General features: G+C 34.4%; 1 protein-coding gene across 3 annotated transcripts in view; it reads left to right on the forward strand.

The window, feature by feature from the left end:
- Nucleotides 1-18,422, forward strand: part of LOC149772724 (3'-5' exoribonuclease HELZ2-like) — a 65,189-nt gene that overhangs the window by 9,500 nt on the left and 37,267 nt on the right. For 2 of the 3 annotated variants that reach the window (XM_089947431.1, XM_089947432.1), the window contains 4 exons: nucleotides 5,698-6,451; nucleotides 6,707-6,898; nucleotides 7,815-7,854; nucleotides 9,888-9,991. In XM_089947431.1, the coding sequence (XP_089803557.1) occupies nucleotides 5,717-6,451; nucleotides 6,707-6,898; nucleotides 7,815-7,854; nucleotides 9,888-9,991 (1,071 nt within the window). In that variant the 5' untranslated portion in view covers nucleotides 5,698-5,716. The remainder of the gene's footprint in view (nucleotides 1-5,697; nucleotides 6,452-6,706; nucleotides 6,899-7,814; nucleotides 7,855-9,887; nucleotides 9,992-18,422) is intronic. The other variant, XM_089947433.1, reaches the window with a different exon arrangement.

Below are 18,422 nucleotides of genomic sequence, written 5' to 3' on the forward strand. Positions count from 1 at the left end.
CTTATAAAATAAGGAAAAACTTACCTATTTCAAATGGCTTATGTGTTAAAATGTACTTGTTAGGAGCATCGCGAGGTGATATTAATTTCGAATAAGACGCAGGTTTGTATGGCCTTATTTCCAGTGGTGTAGTACTGTGGGAACGCGTCGGCACGGCGTTCCCTTTCTTTTCTGCGCTCGCCATTGCCCTGCCACCACCCCCGCATCTGAGTAACATGCTTTCCCTCACTTCTTTATTGCGTTTATTGAACACAACGCCACTGTTTTTCTTTAATGAACAGAAATTTCCTTGAGAATGAGTTTATGGCGGCATACTGTAACAGTTGGTGCAGTGTGTACTGTCATTCCTTTCCATATTATTTAGTTACAACTGCACACAATTTCATCCAAAAAGCAAAACATGAAAGACATCTGCTGATGAAAGTCAAAATGGTTTATGAAATCGCTTCTATAAAGAAACTTACCAGGATCCTTATATATGTTATTGGGAAACAATGCGACTTACACAACATGGGGACTGGAAGCTCTCTACATATTCCGGAAGATCCAACGTGTTTACAAGCTCTATGCAGCTGAGCTCCCAACTTCCCAGTGTACTCTGTACGTTCATGACTTAAGACTTTTTGTTGAGTTGCCCATTCCCATCAACTATTTTGCAAGCCACATTGCTCATATATTTCATTATTAAATAAGAAAATAATATATCTTTTGTTGGCACAACCTGTTTCAGTGCATTGCTGTAATTTATTTTAAATGTATCCTTTATTGGCACAACCAGTGCCAGTGCATTACTGTAATTCATTTATAATGTATCCTTTATTGGCACAAGCGGTGACACTGCATTGCTGCAATTCATTTAAAATGTATCCTTTATTGGCACAACCTGTGACAGAGCATTACTGTAATCCACTTAAAATGTATCATTTGTTGGCGCAAGTGGTGACAGTGCATTTGTGTCATCCATTTAAAATGTATCATTGAGGATACAAACTTTGGCAGTGCATTGGTGTAATTTATTTCAATTGTATCCTTTGTTGGCAGAAGTTGTGAAAGTGTATTAGTGTTTTCATTTAAAATGTATCATTGATGATACAAACTATGGCAGTGCATTGGTGTAATTCATTTCAATGTTATCCTTTGTTGTCAGAAGTTGTGAAAGTGTAGCAGTGTAATTCATTTAAAATGTATCATTGATGATACAAACTATGGCAGTGCATTGGTGTAATTCATTTCAATTGTATCCTTTGTTGTCAGAAGTTGTGAAAGTGTATTAGTGTAGTTTATTTAAAATGTATCATTGATGATACAAACTATGGCAGTGCATTGGTGTAATTCATTTCAATTGTATCCTTTGTTGGCAGAAGTTGTGAAAGTATATTAGTGTAATTCATTTAAAATGTATACTTTGTTGGTACACGCTGTGAGAGTACTTTAATGTATTTCATTTTGTCATGTAGCAAAGTTTTGGAAACAAACGAGAGCTAAAATATGTATTTTGAATTTGTATAGATAATCCATGTTCTGTTGTAAATTTAAATAGATAACGTGTACCATGTTCTGTTGTAAATTTTAATAGATAATGTGTACCATGGCATGTTGTATATTTGAATAGATAACTTTGCGTCGTCCCATATACATGCATATATTTTACACATATTTTGTCTGCACCACTGACACTATCTCTGTCACTTTCTGTCATAAAATTACGAACATTTATCAAAATGGACGGGAATTTTTTTAAAAATTGCATTAGGAAAATATTCTGCCAGTTTAAAGTAGGAAAGGTAGAAATCATAAATTGCGTTCCAACTTATTTAGAATAGGTTTAGATTCAGACTAGTGTATTCAGCTTTTAAACTTACATTCTGTTTATAGTCTTAACGTAAATATTGCTTACTGTGTACGGTTTTAATGTAAACATTATTAACTGTGTATAATCTTAATGTAATATTGTTAACTGTGTATGGTCTTGATGTAAACCAGGGGTGGGCAAACTACGGCCCGCATGCGGCCCGCCAAGGGTTTTCATGCGGCCTAGGAATAAGTCATCATTCGCACTGACTCTGTTTATGTTACTCTGTTTATCAAATAAATGTGCTTATTTTGAAGTTTAAGTTTTCAAATATTAACAACATATTAACGACTGTAAATTAATTATGATGTTTTTTAGAAAAATCTTTTGTTTTTGCTATTTCAAATATTAATTATTTTACTTAATGAACTATGCGGCCCGCGACAAGGTGTAAATTTGTGTATGCGGCACTTGCACTGGAAAGTTTGCGCACCTGTGATGTAAACAGTATTAATGTGTATGATGTTAATGAAATAGTGTTGACTTTGAATAGTCTTAATGTAAACAGTATTAACATAACACTTTAAAGCTCTAAGTAAACACGCCTTGGTTTACAGCTTCGGGGAAAATTTACTCCCGCTGTGCCTTTGATCGTGCTGCTAACCAGAACATGACCGGGAACCTCATTTGCATATGAAAGGAACCGGGCGATATCTGACAGCTTTCTGGAGTTTTCCAGTCCCCGTGTTATTTACAGTTACTTTGCTGAGTTGATGTGCAGTTGACCTTATCTGCACAGTTGTATTGCACATAATGGAAAGAGTCTTTACAGCTGAAATCGATACACAGCAATTAATGTCAATGAAATAGGCACAGCAGATGGCCTTTAAGTTCCGTATGGAGATAGTTTACATGGATGTGTATTGTACGTAATAATAAAAAAATATATCACTGGGGTTGGGGATGGGCAGGGAGAATCATGTTTTAGGATAGGAGACTGGTTTCCTTTTCAGGACTACCCTGGGTAGTGCAATACAAGGCATTCTGCACACGTTCTCCAGTTATCTCCATCGTCATGTTTTCATTTGTGATATCATTGCCCACCCTCCCGCCCAACAATGTATCTAATCATACACTATGTTGATTTCAGATCACCATATATTTCATGTTGCAGTTCTTTTCAACCTGTAAACAACTTTATTCGGCCAGCATGAGTGAGCAGAGAATGTAACCTGATTAAAATCAGATCTCCACTCTCCTAAGTGAAGATCTAGCAGCGACCGCTTAGGGTGCCATGTTTTGTTGATCTATGGTGTTACCATACTGGCTATTTTTATCAGCCAGTCAGATGAAGCGTCGGGAGAATTAGCAATATAGCTGAAGAGCATTAGTGTGTGCCTAACGATTTGATTCTCTTTAAAATTTCTGAAAGCTGCATATCCATTGGCTAACTCAAAGGTCACCAGAACATGACCCCAAAGCGGTCGTTGTCAGATCTTCACCGAGGACAGTGGAGTTCTGATTTTAATCAGATTTACGGATAATGCTAATTTTCATGGATTCTTTTTACAATGTCGACGCCAATGTTCTGTTCTCCATTCTTAGGTTCCGTAAGGATAGAAATGGGAGGTGATCACGTTTGACCTAAATATCAGACCTATTTATATGAGATATTTATTCAGTCTTGGATGAAGGCACATGGCACACAAAATATATTATGTCCTAAATCTGAGCAGTAATTAATATTATTTGTACCAAAAAAATGGAAAATGCATCTTATAAAACTACATGCACGACCTCATTCATTCTGCCCTAGAGTTTAAAGAATCGTCAGGACTATGGTAGTCGTTTGTTACAACACGTGACTCCTGCCTTGTCGCTGACACACTGTTTTCATTCTTTTCAAGGGAAGTCCACGTTCTGCATGCATATGGATTTTTAAAAAATCCTTATTATCTAGACTTATTACCTCTATGTTGATCTACAAAAAGTGACCCCCCTATATATATATATATATATATATATATATGCAATAAACTGACAACGAACAGTGCGAAACTAGTATCTAGTTAGCATGAGCGCTTTCGACTCTTTAATGAGTCGTTTTCAAAGGCAAATACAAAACACAGACAAGACAAACAAATAAAACAGAAAAACGGTTATGTTTGCGAAACGTTATATGGCTGTTTCTACAGGAATTCGACCTTTTAACTTTATTTTGTTTTAACTTGTTTATTTCAACTTGTTGCTGATACTGGAAAATATTTGTATTGACCTAGAAATTGATGAGCCATAACGACATCTGTTATTTTATGTAAATTTATGTAAGCGCAAATTATATCCCAGATATTTCATTGTTATAGTAGTCATAGGCTATTAAGTAAATTTAGAGAATTATTTAAGAAAATATACAATTTTATTTGTGCATGGTTGTCTTTTTCTAGTCTTCTTGGTTTAAACTACTTTGTTTCAATATTCTAAGGCGGCGTATCAAGTAAGATTCCTTTTCTTTACTGGTTTGGGTACTCCAGCTGGCGTTGTGAGAAATTGCACTAAGTGTTATATCACTGAAAGTGTGGCCAGGGGAGGAGAAGTGTTCTGCCTTTTCCTCATTTCCATATTTTTAGTAGGTCATCGCGGTTTGTTTGCTTAGCCCTTTGGGTAGCCTCCATAATCATGTCTTTGTCCTAGCCTTGGTAATTCATTGTTTAGATAGCTCTTCAGACTTTATTAGGAATGTTTCATGGTCGGAGCAAATTCTGTGTATCCTCAGTACCTGGCTATATGGGATGTTCCCAATGCAGTGATTTGTATGACAATTGCTTGGGAGGAGATACTGGTGTTGTCGGTTGGTTTGGAGTAGATGATTGTGTGGTGTTTGTTTTCAACCAGACTGGTTGTTTTGTCCAGGAAGACGTGGTTTGAGTTAGAGACTTCTGCCGTGAAGTTTATTGAGGGATGGAAGTTGTTTGCAGATGGTTCTTGTGTGTGTTAATCCTGAATATATATATATATATATATATATATATATATATATATATATATATATATATATATATATATATATATGTGTGTGTGTGTGTGTGTGTGTGTGTGTGTGTGTTGAAGATAGTCCAATAATCATAAGGCAGTTCATAACTCTTGACGTAATCCATGGATATTGCAAGAGTCAAGAAGGGCATGTAATGACACAACTGGTGTGTTAGCCAGCAGTTGTTCAAAACAAGTATGGGTCTTGACACTTTTTAGCTGTATAGCTAAGAACGTCCTAGAATGAGATACGATTTGGAAACCTTGCCAGATTACTTTCCCCTGTCAGTAATGTTTATTGTTATGGTCACCTACAATAAGTACGTTGTTGATCAAGCGGTTGAATTTGCAACATTTTTTAAAACGAAACAAGCTGAAATATTTACCAAAGTTATGAGGACCAGGGAACTACTCCAAGATTGTATCCATATATCTTTTCCTTTCAGGGCTCTATAAATTTCAGAAGCAGAGGGTTACCAGCGGGCAACCAGGAAAAGAAACTGGTAGCCTAGTTTAAATTCAGTAAGCCAAGAGAGGCATTAGTTTCAAGACTTTTATTTTTCCTCGTTACCAGACATAAATATTAATCATCCTTTGGTAAATATTTCCAAAATTAAGTTTTGAAGACAATGCACAGCTTATAATCATATATTGTGGTTACTAGGGTAGCCAAATTCACTTCCGTATCCCATATCCAGTACTGTCTTATCCCCTGGGCACCGAACACAACATTTGTCGGATTCTGCATTTAAATTTAAATAACGCATGATGAACACACACTAGCGCGCACGAACGCGCGCCACACCTACTACATCCACCATCACCATCACCATCAACACGACTGTATTACGAATTCGTAGTATTCATGCTTTCAGAACAATACGTCCAACAGGAATGGGGAACGTTTTAAACACAACTGACTTGTATCATTCTGCCAAGGAAACTCACAATGAAGAGCCAGAAAAGCACGAACCAGAGGTGATGACAACAGGGACATCAGTTGATAATCTAGATGTTAGTAACGATAGACTTGAAATCTCAGAACAAACTGCATCGGCTTATGAGAGCCTATCGTCGTCCTATAATAGTGCCTTGTCTGAAGTAGGCTCGTTTAAGGTATCACCACGTTTAACCTCGAATGAAAGCCAGGACTTTGAATCGGACGAGGATGAGTTGGAGGTTGCAGACTTACATCGTATGCCTTCATTGGATGACCAGGGATTATCAGAGATTAATCTGACAGAAAAAGTGGCAAGAATTCATGCGGATGATGGAGTAACCCAAATGAATATAGGAGAAGAAGAGAGTAGGCATGAAACGACGGTTGATGACTCTAGTTCTTGTAATCCTAGTGGTATACGTGGTGGTCCAGAAAATCAAATTGAAGAACAAACTTGTTCAACACCAGGAGCTGAAAATGAAGAAGAGCAGACAGTTTTGGATGACACTGTCCCACTGTCTGGTTTGGAACACAACAGGGACAAAACGTTAAAGATGGATAGTGATTCTGATCTTTGCAACTCATCTGGTGCATGTGGAGGCCAAGATGAGCGAGGAGATAACTTGGCAATTTCGACGGCTGGAGGTCAAGATTTGGCAGTTCACGTCTTTCCTCCTGAAACTGATCAGGTACGTGTCCTTTGTGAACAAAACCAATTAGGTTAAAAATCCTGACCGATGAACTTTATGTGCATTTTCTTGATCTCGTACAATGATTTCTACTTAAAAGCAGAATAGCATGAATTGGCTGAATATTACCTGTCAAGAGTAACTGAAAACATTAATTAGCTAAATTTGTCAGTAGATTTTACATATCATGCGTATGCCTTCCTTTTTAACACACCTTTCTTTGTCCAATGATTAGCAGTACATGTACTTTTTCAGACAGTAGTAACTGGGTCTGGAGAGATACTGTTGCTACTGGATCATGCCAAACAGGCCTTATCTGCAGGTCAGCGTGATCTTGCAAATAATCTTGTTACCAGAGCATACCAAAGCTTAGGCACCATGGCAAATAGAATGGAGGATTATTTTGTGGCCCTCGGATACGAAACATGCAGTGATGTGTTTCATGGGGTAAGTTGAAGTTCGACGGTTATTACCAAGTAATCCAACAATTCAACAAGACTTTTTTTTAAAGACATGCTTAAGATGATATACACAGTCAAAAGTGATTTGTATTTTTCTGCATTCCAGGGACCGTTAAATGTAACGAGGAATAATGGTATCCGTCATGACTATTTATTTTTAGAGATTTGTATAATATTTATCAACTTAAGTCTGTCCATGTCCAATATTTAGGTTAGAAACAAAATGTTTACTCCATTAATATACATTTATACAAAGTTTTTGATAATACATTTTCATCTGAAAACTGAAACCTTTTCCTTTTAGAGATGGCTATATTCTCTACACTAAGGGAGTGTAAAGATTCACTCAACATAGATATTTAAAGGGCTACACTACACAAAATCCTGGACTGATCAGATTACATTTGTGCTTGTATAGGACGTTGTTGATTGCAATTCATTGACTTCCTGGTAGATTTCTGACACTTGTTACCCTACACTCACCATGTATATAGTCCTTTACATCGTTGACCCAAACTTTCTTATTCGTGGATTATCTTGTTTGTTAGATTGTCGGCCGTAACAACACTCATCGTGTTGCAAATTAAATTAACCAAGTCTAATACATAGCTCAGTTAACCTCATTCTGGCTTTACCAGTGTAAATTAATGGAAGTACACAAGTATTAGTTAAAGATATATGTATACTGCATAGCTATTGTATTTGCTCCAATATTCTTTTCTCAGAATTTTATTTTTAGAACAGAGCAAGCAATATATAAACACACACACACACACAGAGATATATATTTTGACGCGATCTCAAACGAGATATTAACTGGTAATCATCAAAAGCAATATCATAGTAATATTTTCAGAAGATTATTGCAGAGAATTTTAGGCGTTTGTGTTGTTTTTTTTCAGACTGGCAGATTGACTATGGCAATTAAAAGCTACTACACAGGTGAGTACACGTATTTCTTGATGGCTAATCTTTTAGAGGAAACCTCATATTACCTCAATGAAAATTTTAAAAGCAAGCGGAAGAAAATGTTTTTAAGTTAAAAAGTTATTTTAATGAAGATAATTTTGTTATTGGAATGAATAATGTTACAGTTTACGTAATTGCACATGTATTGAATTGTCACTTCAGTGGGACACTGGATTCAATCTCATCATATGATACCAACAAGGTCTGTATACTTTAAAGAAAATTTGGAAAACTACAGTTTTTCTAATCTATATGCTTACACACATTATCTACATTTCATCAATACTATACATGTTAACACTTTAACACTATGGTGAAACTGTGCATTATGTATGTATTTGTTTCCTGTTATACCATCATATCAACTGTAATAAGAAAATGTAAGGTTTCTTTGATGTATGCATCCATTGAAAGTTATATATATATATATATATATATATATATATATATATATATATATATATATATATATATATATATATATATATAATAGTATATTGCAGTATTAGTAACAATGTTTACTTATGTACCTAAACTTTAGGGATATGAGATTTAGGGATATGAGAACATGAAAATGTTTAATTTGGTTTCGTGCTTTACAGCACAGCAAGACAAGTAGGTTATTTGGTTCTGAGGTAATGTGAGTACAGGTCAACGCCCAATGGCACACACCATGATAGCTGTCCAGGGCTATCTGATGATACGATGCAATTTACACCCTTAGCTTATCGAGTGAGCATGCAGACCATATAGCCACCATTGCTCCACCCTCCAACAGTAGTCGCCCATTATCACATGCAGGCTAGTGTATATCCCTGCGCCAGCAGGGTGGGTTGGGGTGACAGTGCTTGAAAGTATACATACCTGTTTGTCAGGGTGGATTACAAAATATTGAAATTACACTGCTTTACATATAAGATGATAGCTTCATTGTTGTCCAATTTTGTCTAGGATTATTTGATACTAGATCATCGTAATTATACAAAAGAGCAAGATTTGCATATTTAATAAATAGAAAACTCAAGATTACTAAATGGTTAGAAAATGTAAAGAGTGGGAAGATACAATATCTAGATCTATCAGAATGAAAATGTAAATAAAGTTTGCAAGCTAATGAATTTAAATATACTTTAAGATCAATTTGTTTTTAAAACAAGGAAAGTCAGTGGGGAAATTCAAATTAGTCTTCCAGAGGGCCTAATTTACAGACTTAGCAAAATACCCTTACATAGGAAATATATTTCAAAGTCCTAGTTAATAAACTATACATGTATTTGGATGCTATTAAATTCATTATTTATCTGTGCAATTTTGTTGTTCTGGAAAAGTACTGAGTTTCCAAACAGGAACTGTCATTTGTCTGATAAAGTCATTATTTGTGATAAATTTAATTATCTTTTTATTTCCCATTCTTCCAGGAAGTTATGGTGAAAATATAGAGACACTACAACAACAGAACTTCTAAATTGCAAATCCTACAATAAACCCTTAGATTTATGTGAATTTGTAATAAAAATAATGGAACAGATTTTTGTTGAAATAGTGAAATATTTAACATTCATTGAGATATATTTTGTGAAATTCTACAGATTATTGTGAATCTCGGTTGATTCTTCTTTTAGCACTATCTTCGCAATTCTCTTCCCTTTTCCATCCATTTGTCTGCCATTCATAAGTGTATATTTCAAAAAGCTTTAATGTAAAAGTTGTTGCTACTGATTGTATAACACTTTCCTTGCAGTCATTTGTCATTTTCATATTTTAATGTTTAATTATTAATTCCAATCACAAATACTAATGTGCTATTATATGTTCTGAGTTATGTTTAATAAATTTGCTCTGTTCAGTACTGATAGAAACCATGGAAATTGTCTCGTGATCTTTTTCTGTGGGTTTTACATAATGGTAATAATTCTTCAAAAGTTAGGAAGTATAAAACTGTCAATTTAATTTGTTTGACAAAACACATTCTACGATTTGGCATCAAAAGCAAGTTTATATTTCAGGTATAAAATATTCTTCCTGCTGGAACGAATTACCCTCTTTGACTAAAAATGGCCTTTTGTGGACGGTGTTTTTCCAGGTTCTTAATGTGTTCAGTCATGAAATCGTAAGTGTAGTGGTTACTAACCTTAAATTACAATCAAGGTTTTGAACACCTGCTTGATAGATAGATAGATGGATGGATGGATGGATGGATGGATGTTGTATCTCTGATATACCATGAGATCTATACATGTTTCATTAAAAGGAAACAAGTCTATTTGTAGAACAAGTGGCATAATGTAGATATTGCACACATCCTGTTCATATATGTTTTATATTACATATAAATATATATATAAGTTTCCAATGGAGTTCAAAAAAGCACGTATTGATGAAGTGAGTTTACACTTCGCATCCCAATCGAGTGTGTCCGCCATAAATTGTAGGTCTGAAGCAATTTTGGAAAATGCTTATTTGCACAATTGTTCAGTTTCTATTTTCATTCACGTTGATGAGATACGTTCAAAAGAAGCATAGGATTTAAACATGAAAGTATTTTTACATAAAGAAACTAGAGCACTACAGATACTGCATCTCTAACGTCCCTAACAGCGAAAGCGTGGCCTGAAATCACTGGTGAGTATGGGGAATATGCTAATCAAATCAATGAACTAGCAAGTGGTACTTCAAATATGGGAAGTTATCTGTAACCAGTTTAAGTCAATAATACACGCTTTACTTACCATTGCTAAGATTCTTGTCTATCCTCTCTCCCCCCTCTCTCCTCCTCTCTCTCTCTCTCTCTATTAGTCGCTTTGCCCACCAGATTTACATGTTTTAAGAATTTTGTTGGCTTGCAGTGATTAAAGAGAGAGAGTCATGGGTGGGGGACTGACATAGTGGCAGAACAACCAGCATAGAATGGGGGGAGGCTAAGATATTTTTTCTATACAGTTAGTTGCATATAACAAATATAGAATACATATCACACATAAATACATATACGTTTCCAGTGAAGTTAAGGTTGACAACAGGAAACTATGTATTCAATTCACATTGATTTCCGTCGTGTCCGGTACGAAATGTAGTTCTGAAGCTATTGCATCTGTTCACAGTCATTAGGAAATTGATCATTTACTCCATTTTTGTAGCTTTTATTTTCATTCACATTGATCAAATAAATAAAAGAGAGGGTTTGAATTTAAATATGAAATTTGACTTAAATGAAACTAGTGCAAACAAAAACTGAATGGTTAGTGTTCTGAACAGTGAAAGCATGACCATACAAACATTGGCGAAACAAGTGTTGAATAGGCTAAGTAAAATGATGAACCCACAAGAGGCAATTCAAACATAAAAAGTTATGATCAGTTGATCAAAGCCATTATTATGTTATACTGACTGTTGCTACTGATGATAGTATCATTTTTATCTTCTGTATCTCTCTTTTTCTCTCAGTCGTTGATGCTTTTACCATCAAAAGTCCAGTGATACCATTGCATTGAGAGAGAAAGAGATTTCATATTACGAAGTTGACAATCAGTAATACAAATACATCAGGGATGAACAAAGGAAATCTTAGTGGTTACTTGAGGAAAGAAGAATGAAATATTAAACACAGGGTACACTTGTTAACAGGGTTATGTGAACCCTGCACATCCAGCACAGAAGTTACCCAGAACATTTCTGGCATTTAGGCAAAATGATTAGTTGATTCTTTATTCTACACTCTGAGGATGTAAAATGAGCTAGTAGATAGAGTACAGAAGTTGACATCATGTCAATAAGCATACATGTTAAATGAGATAGTAGATAGAGTACAGAAGTTGACATTATGTCACTAAGCATACATGTTAAATGAGATAGTAAATAGAGTACAGAAGTTGATATCATGTCACTAAGCATACATGTTAAATAAGTAATAGGGTTATATAACACATTGGATATTATGATAGTGCCCTGTCAAACATTTCTTTTGTACCTTTTCCACAGGGAAACAACAGTCGTAATAGACTGAAGAAGAAAATTCATAATTTGATAATTGCTAATAGGAACTAAAAAATCTTGGAAGATCATTCGCAGAATAGTATTGTTAAAATCAATTTCAGCCAATGAATCTAAGTACTTGTAAACTTATACCTCCGAATCTATCAATAATGTGGCACTAACACCTATCCCGGTCTGGTTTAAGAAAGTTACATTCACCTATGAAAACAACAACATCGCTGATGAGAACAATTTGAACACGATATTGGCAACCATTTGACATGATTCAGGAGAAGCTGAAAACTTCCTTGCAAATACTGACGTGATCAAACTGCCTTCAAGCTATAGCTTCTGGGCGATGCATATTCAGTTAGTCTACATTTACCATAGTCTACATTTCAAATCATTTTTATGTGATCATAAGAAGAACAGACTTTGTATTTAACTATACGTTTCCAGTCATTTGTTTCTGACTGGTAATCGACCTTGAATTATGAACGATTCAATTAATCTGTTTCAGTCAGCTTTATCAAGTACTTTGTAAATATCAGGAATAAGACCAGTTTGTTATGTTTTGACTCTTGGGTTTTGATAGTTGGATAGGTGGAGTATGTTGCTGGGTTAAGTATGTTAGTTTTAACAGTGATTGATTGAGAGATATGGATCAAGTATTAGGTAAACTTGACCTATTGTCTGACCATTCAACACAGACTGAGACCAAGAGAGAGAGAAAGTGAGAGAGAGAGAGGGACTTTTAGACACTTGAATAGTAAAACTGAAATGTTTTAGAACCATGCTATAGTTTAAAAAAACAAACCAAAATAAAGCATCAAGCAGATTACAGTATCGTTAGTAGAGACATTCTATGGAAAGTGTAGACATGCTATTGTATCGGCTCGAGTACCTCAAGGTTCCATGGTGGAAGTTTAAGTACATTTTCAAGTTCAATGCTTTTTCTAGCTCAGTCTCTTTTCTCCACAGATTACCACATATTGTTATTCATTACAGCTATATATATATATATATATATATATATATATATATATATATATATATATATATATATATATATATATATATATATACATACATACATATATATATATATACATACATATATATATATATATATATATATATATATATATATATATATATATATATATATATATATATATATATACCGGTATATTTAAGGGAGAGGCAATGAAATTGTGTAGCATGTTTAATTTATTCAGACAACTGGGATTTTGAGTTTTTTTTCTTGTTTTACTTATTTTATTAATGATACTTGTAAATATTTGAAAGGACTTAATGCTAGGAATTTTTTTTTTTCATGACTGAGTGAAATTGGACTTACGGGTTTTAAAACACTGACAAGTGATAGCGGGCATCTAATGGGTTGAGTAACCGCAGTCATATCTAACAATGAATCAACATCATTTGTACAAACCAGAAAGGCCTCCATGCCATGATGACGCGTTCTGTCAAAGTTTTATAAATTCTATTCATCAATTTTGAGATTCCATTGTTGAAAAATTTGATTTGTGTACATTAGCTTTACTGGTAATAAAGGACAAATTGTGGGGTACCCTATTAAGATATCTAGTTGATCCTAGTTGAAAATGATGATGATCAGTTGTTGCCATTTTCTTAAAAGTCTTTTTATAGTCCTCTTAAGGAGATAATCATATCAATATGGGTCTTCCTACATCTCCTATTGATGGGATGGTCATATCGAAATGGGTCTTCCTACATCTCCTATTGAAGGGATGGTCATATCGACATGGGTCTTCCTACATCTCCTATTGATGGGATGGTCATATCGACATGGGTCTTCCAACATCTCCAATTGAAGGGATGGTCATATCAATATGGGTCTTTCAACATCTCCTATTGAAGGGATGGTCATATCGACATGGGTCTTCCAACATCTCCTATTGATGGGATGGTCATATCGACATGGGTCTTCCAACATCTCCTATTGAAGGGATGTGTCATATCGACATAGGTCTTTCAAAATCTCCTATTGAAGGGATGGTCATATCAATATGGGTCTTTCAACATCTCCTATCAAAGGGATGGTCATATTGACATGGGTCTTTCAGCATCTCCTATTGAAGGGATGGTCATTTCAATACGGGTCATTCGACATTGCCAATTGAAGGGATGGTCATATCAATATGGGTCTTCCAACATCTCCTATTGAAGGGATGGTCACATCGATATGGGTCTGTCAACATCTCCTATTGAAGGGATGGTCATATTGACATGGGTCTTTCAACATTTCCTATTGAAGGGATTGTCATATCAGTATGGGTCTTTCAACATTTCCTATTGAAGGGATGGTCATATCAACATGGGTCTTCCAACATCTTCTATTGAAGGGATGGTCATATCGACATGGGTCTTTCAACATCTCCTATTGAAGGGATGGTCATTTCGATATCGGTCTTTCAACATTGCCTATTGAAGGGATGGTCATATCAGCATGGGTCTTCCAACATCTTCTATTGAAGGGATGGTCATATCGACATGGGTCTTTCAACATCTCCTATTTAAGGGATTGTCATATCAATATGGGTCTTTCAACATTTCCTATTGAAGGGATGGTCATATCGACATGGGTCTTCAAACATCTCCTATTGAAGGGATGGTCATATCGACATGGTTCTTTCAACATCTCCTATTGAAGGGATGGTCATTTCGATATGGGTCTTTCAACATCTCCTATTGATGGGATGGTCATATCAACATGGGTCTTCAAACATCTCCTATTGAAGGGATGGTCATATCGACATGGGTCTTTCAACATCTCCTATTGAAGGGATGGTCATTTCGATATGGGTCTTTCAACATCTCCTGTTGAAGGGATGGTCATATCGATATGGGCCTTTCAGTAAAGCATTAATCATTAGATGCAGTTGGTCCATGTGAAGCTGATATCAGTACTGCTAGCAGATACTTCAGTTGAATGGGTGTCTGCACTGACAATTAGTCCTCCCCAAAAGAAAAGACCCCCTTCCCTGAAGAAACACTTTTTTTCTTGCATTGTAGATTTTTCCCATATTACATTGACGCATATCTAACCTGCAAATTGACATCGTTTTTGGCCATCCTGAAAATACTAATATGCATAACTTGTCCTGAAAGGCAATCTTATCTAAATTGGATATTACTGGAACACTTAACTTTATTATGTAGTTGGTTCTGACAACATTTTGTTTACTTGACCTTCAATATGGTACGATAGTGGTTGTCTGGAAAATCATGTTATCACTTAAAAATGTTCTTGCCTGAATGGTAGAATTGACATGGAGTTTCAAATACAAGACTTCTTACAATATTTAATTCATTCTGACTGACATTGAAGCATATCTGCACCATTTTGAAGGAGTTTAGAAAACAAGATCTGATTGACCTTAGGGGTCAAGTCAAAGGTCATTTCATGCATATTTGTACTTCACTGAACTTATGAATGCAGTGACTTGTACATATACAGTTAAATTCTTGTATCAGATTAAAGGTCAAAGTCCATGAAGCACTGTGTAATGTACTTACATGTATCTTGTGAATGTTTTAATTAAGACTTGTAAGAAAATATTTTTGTTAGCAAAGTTAGTATGTTGGAATTTCTCAAGAATATCAACAAGTTTAAAACAAATAAAGGACAGAAGAAACAATCTTATCTTTGATTCGTGGAATTTCTCTAAGGCATGTACAATGTCAGTTCCTTCGATTGACTCCAATTAGTAATGAAGGCCAAATATGATGGCAGGATGCATCATTTGGATAAATTGGAAAGCATTTCATGCGAGATTGCAATTCTGCCAATTTGGTCTAAATTGATACTGTGGTGTTTGAAAAGAAGTTTAAAAATTGCACTTATGAACAGATGCACGACTAACCCAAGGCCACATTGCACACTTGGCAGATGTTTTGTATGAAGCATTCAAAATTAGAAAAAGAAATTACCAACTGTTCATCTGTGAGACATTAATTATGACAGATTTACCCTAATTGTATTTTCATGTATGCCTGTACCATTAATTGTGTCGGCTTCAAGTGATCGTCATATTTTTAAAATGTTATTTGCACTCACCTCAGTACATATATACATACATTTATGGCATGATCAATGTGGTACTTATATATATATATATATATATATATATATATATATATATATATATATATATATATATATATATATATATATATATATATATATATAGTGTGTGGTTCAGAGCCTATCTAATATGACAGCCAAAAACCAGACTTGTGTATATACTCTTGTTTAAGGTAAAATGTTGGTTGTGCCTGCCATCTTAGCTCTTCAACAAAATAATCCCATTTATCTCAACTACATTACGCTAGCATCTTATTTTCCTTAAATTTAAGGTTTATTTTGCACTTATCCATTTTCCATAAGATTTTAATCCTGATTTGTTCTCTGGCAATGTCACATGCAGACCCCAACGTGCGTATAAACCAAGAATCAAACTCTTATTACGGCACATTTGCACTCTTGCTTACCACGAGAGAAAAATATTGATAGCATTGGTTTGGGCCACATCTTCATTCATGTAAAAGGGAATATGCTAGTGTTTTTTATAGCCTCAAAAGATACTTTTTGTAAAGTTTGAGATCTTTTAAATCAAATTGTCTTATATAGAAGAGCAAATGCAATGTTGTTCGCTGAGAACTGAGCTAGTTAAATAGTTCTCAACTCACCTGGCCTTCGTTGATGACTTGAACTCTGGTTTGGCATTTCTAAATGCATATCCGATCACCATCCAAGCAATACATTTAGTGTCTAAGCTGAACATTTATCTTACAGTACTACAAACTGTCTAAATTCATTATTTCTAATGAAGAAATTTACGAGCAGATTTAGTCTCATGTCCTCATTTAACTCTTGTACGTTAGTGTTGTACATCTTCCTTGCCCGTATATTATTTTAACTGACCGGACCAAAAGACCAACTGAGTTTATGCTCTGGCTCTCTGCGTATGCTGTTTGTCCGTCCATCAACATTTTCTTGAGACGACTCAGGAGGTCATGTTTTTATTCAGTTTGGATAACACCTAAAATATAGATTCATATCATTAACAAATGTGATGACATAAATGAGGTGATCTTGCATCTGACTGGCTAAGTTTATTACCACTTTGAACGCCATAGTTCTGATCTGATTTTAACAAGCTTAGAATTCATGCTTATATCATAGATCTTGGACAAGCTCAATTGTGAGAGAAATCCCCTCATATTATTAAGTTGATTTTACAGTTAATTGTCAGAATTTGTTAATAATCTTAAGACTGTATTTTGTATACCTCAGTATATATGCTTAAATGATCACTATTCTTAGCAAAATTAATTATAAGAAAGATCTGTGCATATTATTGAAATTCAGCATAGTTAAAAATAATTCTCAACTCATACGATACTCATTAAATTTTTGTATTATTGATTCTCGAAACGAAGGAAGGGAAGCAATCCATGATATTTGCTATTGAGACTAGATTGTTTCAGGTTACACAAGAGTTCTTCATCATGCTTGCAGAATGTATGCAAACTAGATACAATAAAATAAATGCCAGAATGCAAGATGCATATAGATTTTAAAAAACATTTTTTTAAAAGTTCAAAAAAAATGCACATTATTGATAAAATGAACAATTTGTAATTTGAAAATGAAGAGAAGTATAATATCCAATTATTTTAGACAAAATGTACAATTGTAGACTCAGATGAATTATGTCAAATATTGCAATTATCAATCATAGTTACATTAGGCAACTATTTTTATATGTTTGGGAGTAATTGTCTTTATTAATAGTGATTTTGATCCATTGAAAAATGTGTCTTGCTAAAATCTTGTCTAAGTTTATAAAATTATTTACTGAGAATTGTTTATGAAAACTTTGCTCTGCTTCCATTAAAATCTTTGACTATTTGGACAAGAGTTTGATATTTCTGGTAAAAAGAGTTTGATAGTTCATAGTATTCACATCGTACAGTGCCTGAATAATGGGCTAATATTTGTAGCATACGTTATTTTATACCACTTGTCCTATTCAGTGGCATTACTTAGGTTATCTGAAAGCCCAAATCTGAACAATAATTTGAACGTCATGTGACTCTTTTGACCACAAATAAAGTTTAGAATATAAACTAATTTTTTAATTTAAAGCTCTTGAGTGACTTTGATTATGATCAAGATACTATGTATATTAATTGTGTCTTACCTTTGGAATGTGGTTTATCAGTCTATAGTAAAATAAGTTACATGATATAAAGTTTGGGAGACAGTTTACTAAGGGTTGTAATTACTATACCATTGTAATTACTATACCATATATACTATAAGGGTTGTAATTACTATACCATTGTAATTACTGTACCATATATACTATAAGGGTTGTAATTACTATACCATTGTAATTATTATACCATATATACTGTAAGGGTTGTAATTACTATACCATTGTAATTACTATACCATATATACTATAAGGGTTGTAATTACTGTACCATTGTAATTACTATACCATATATACTATATG

This window comes from Sinohyriopsis cumingii, unplaced genomic scaffold (assembly GCF_028554795.1).
Source record: "Sinohyriopsis cumingii isolate HCF-2022 unplaced genomic scaffold, ASM2855479v2 utg001196l, whole genome shotgun sequence".
Taxonomy (NCBI): domain Eukaryota; kingdom Metazoa; phylum Mollusca; class Bivalvia; order Unionida; family Unionidae; genus Sinohyriopsis; species Sinohyriopsis cumingii.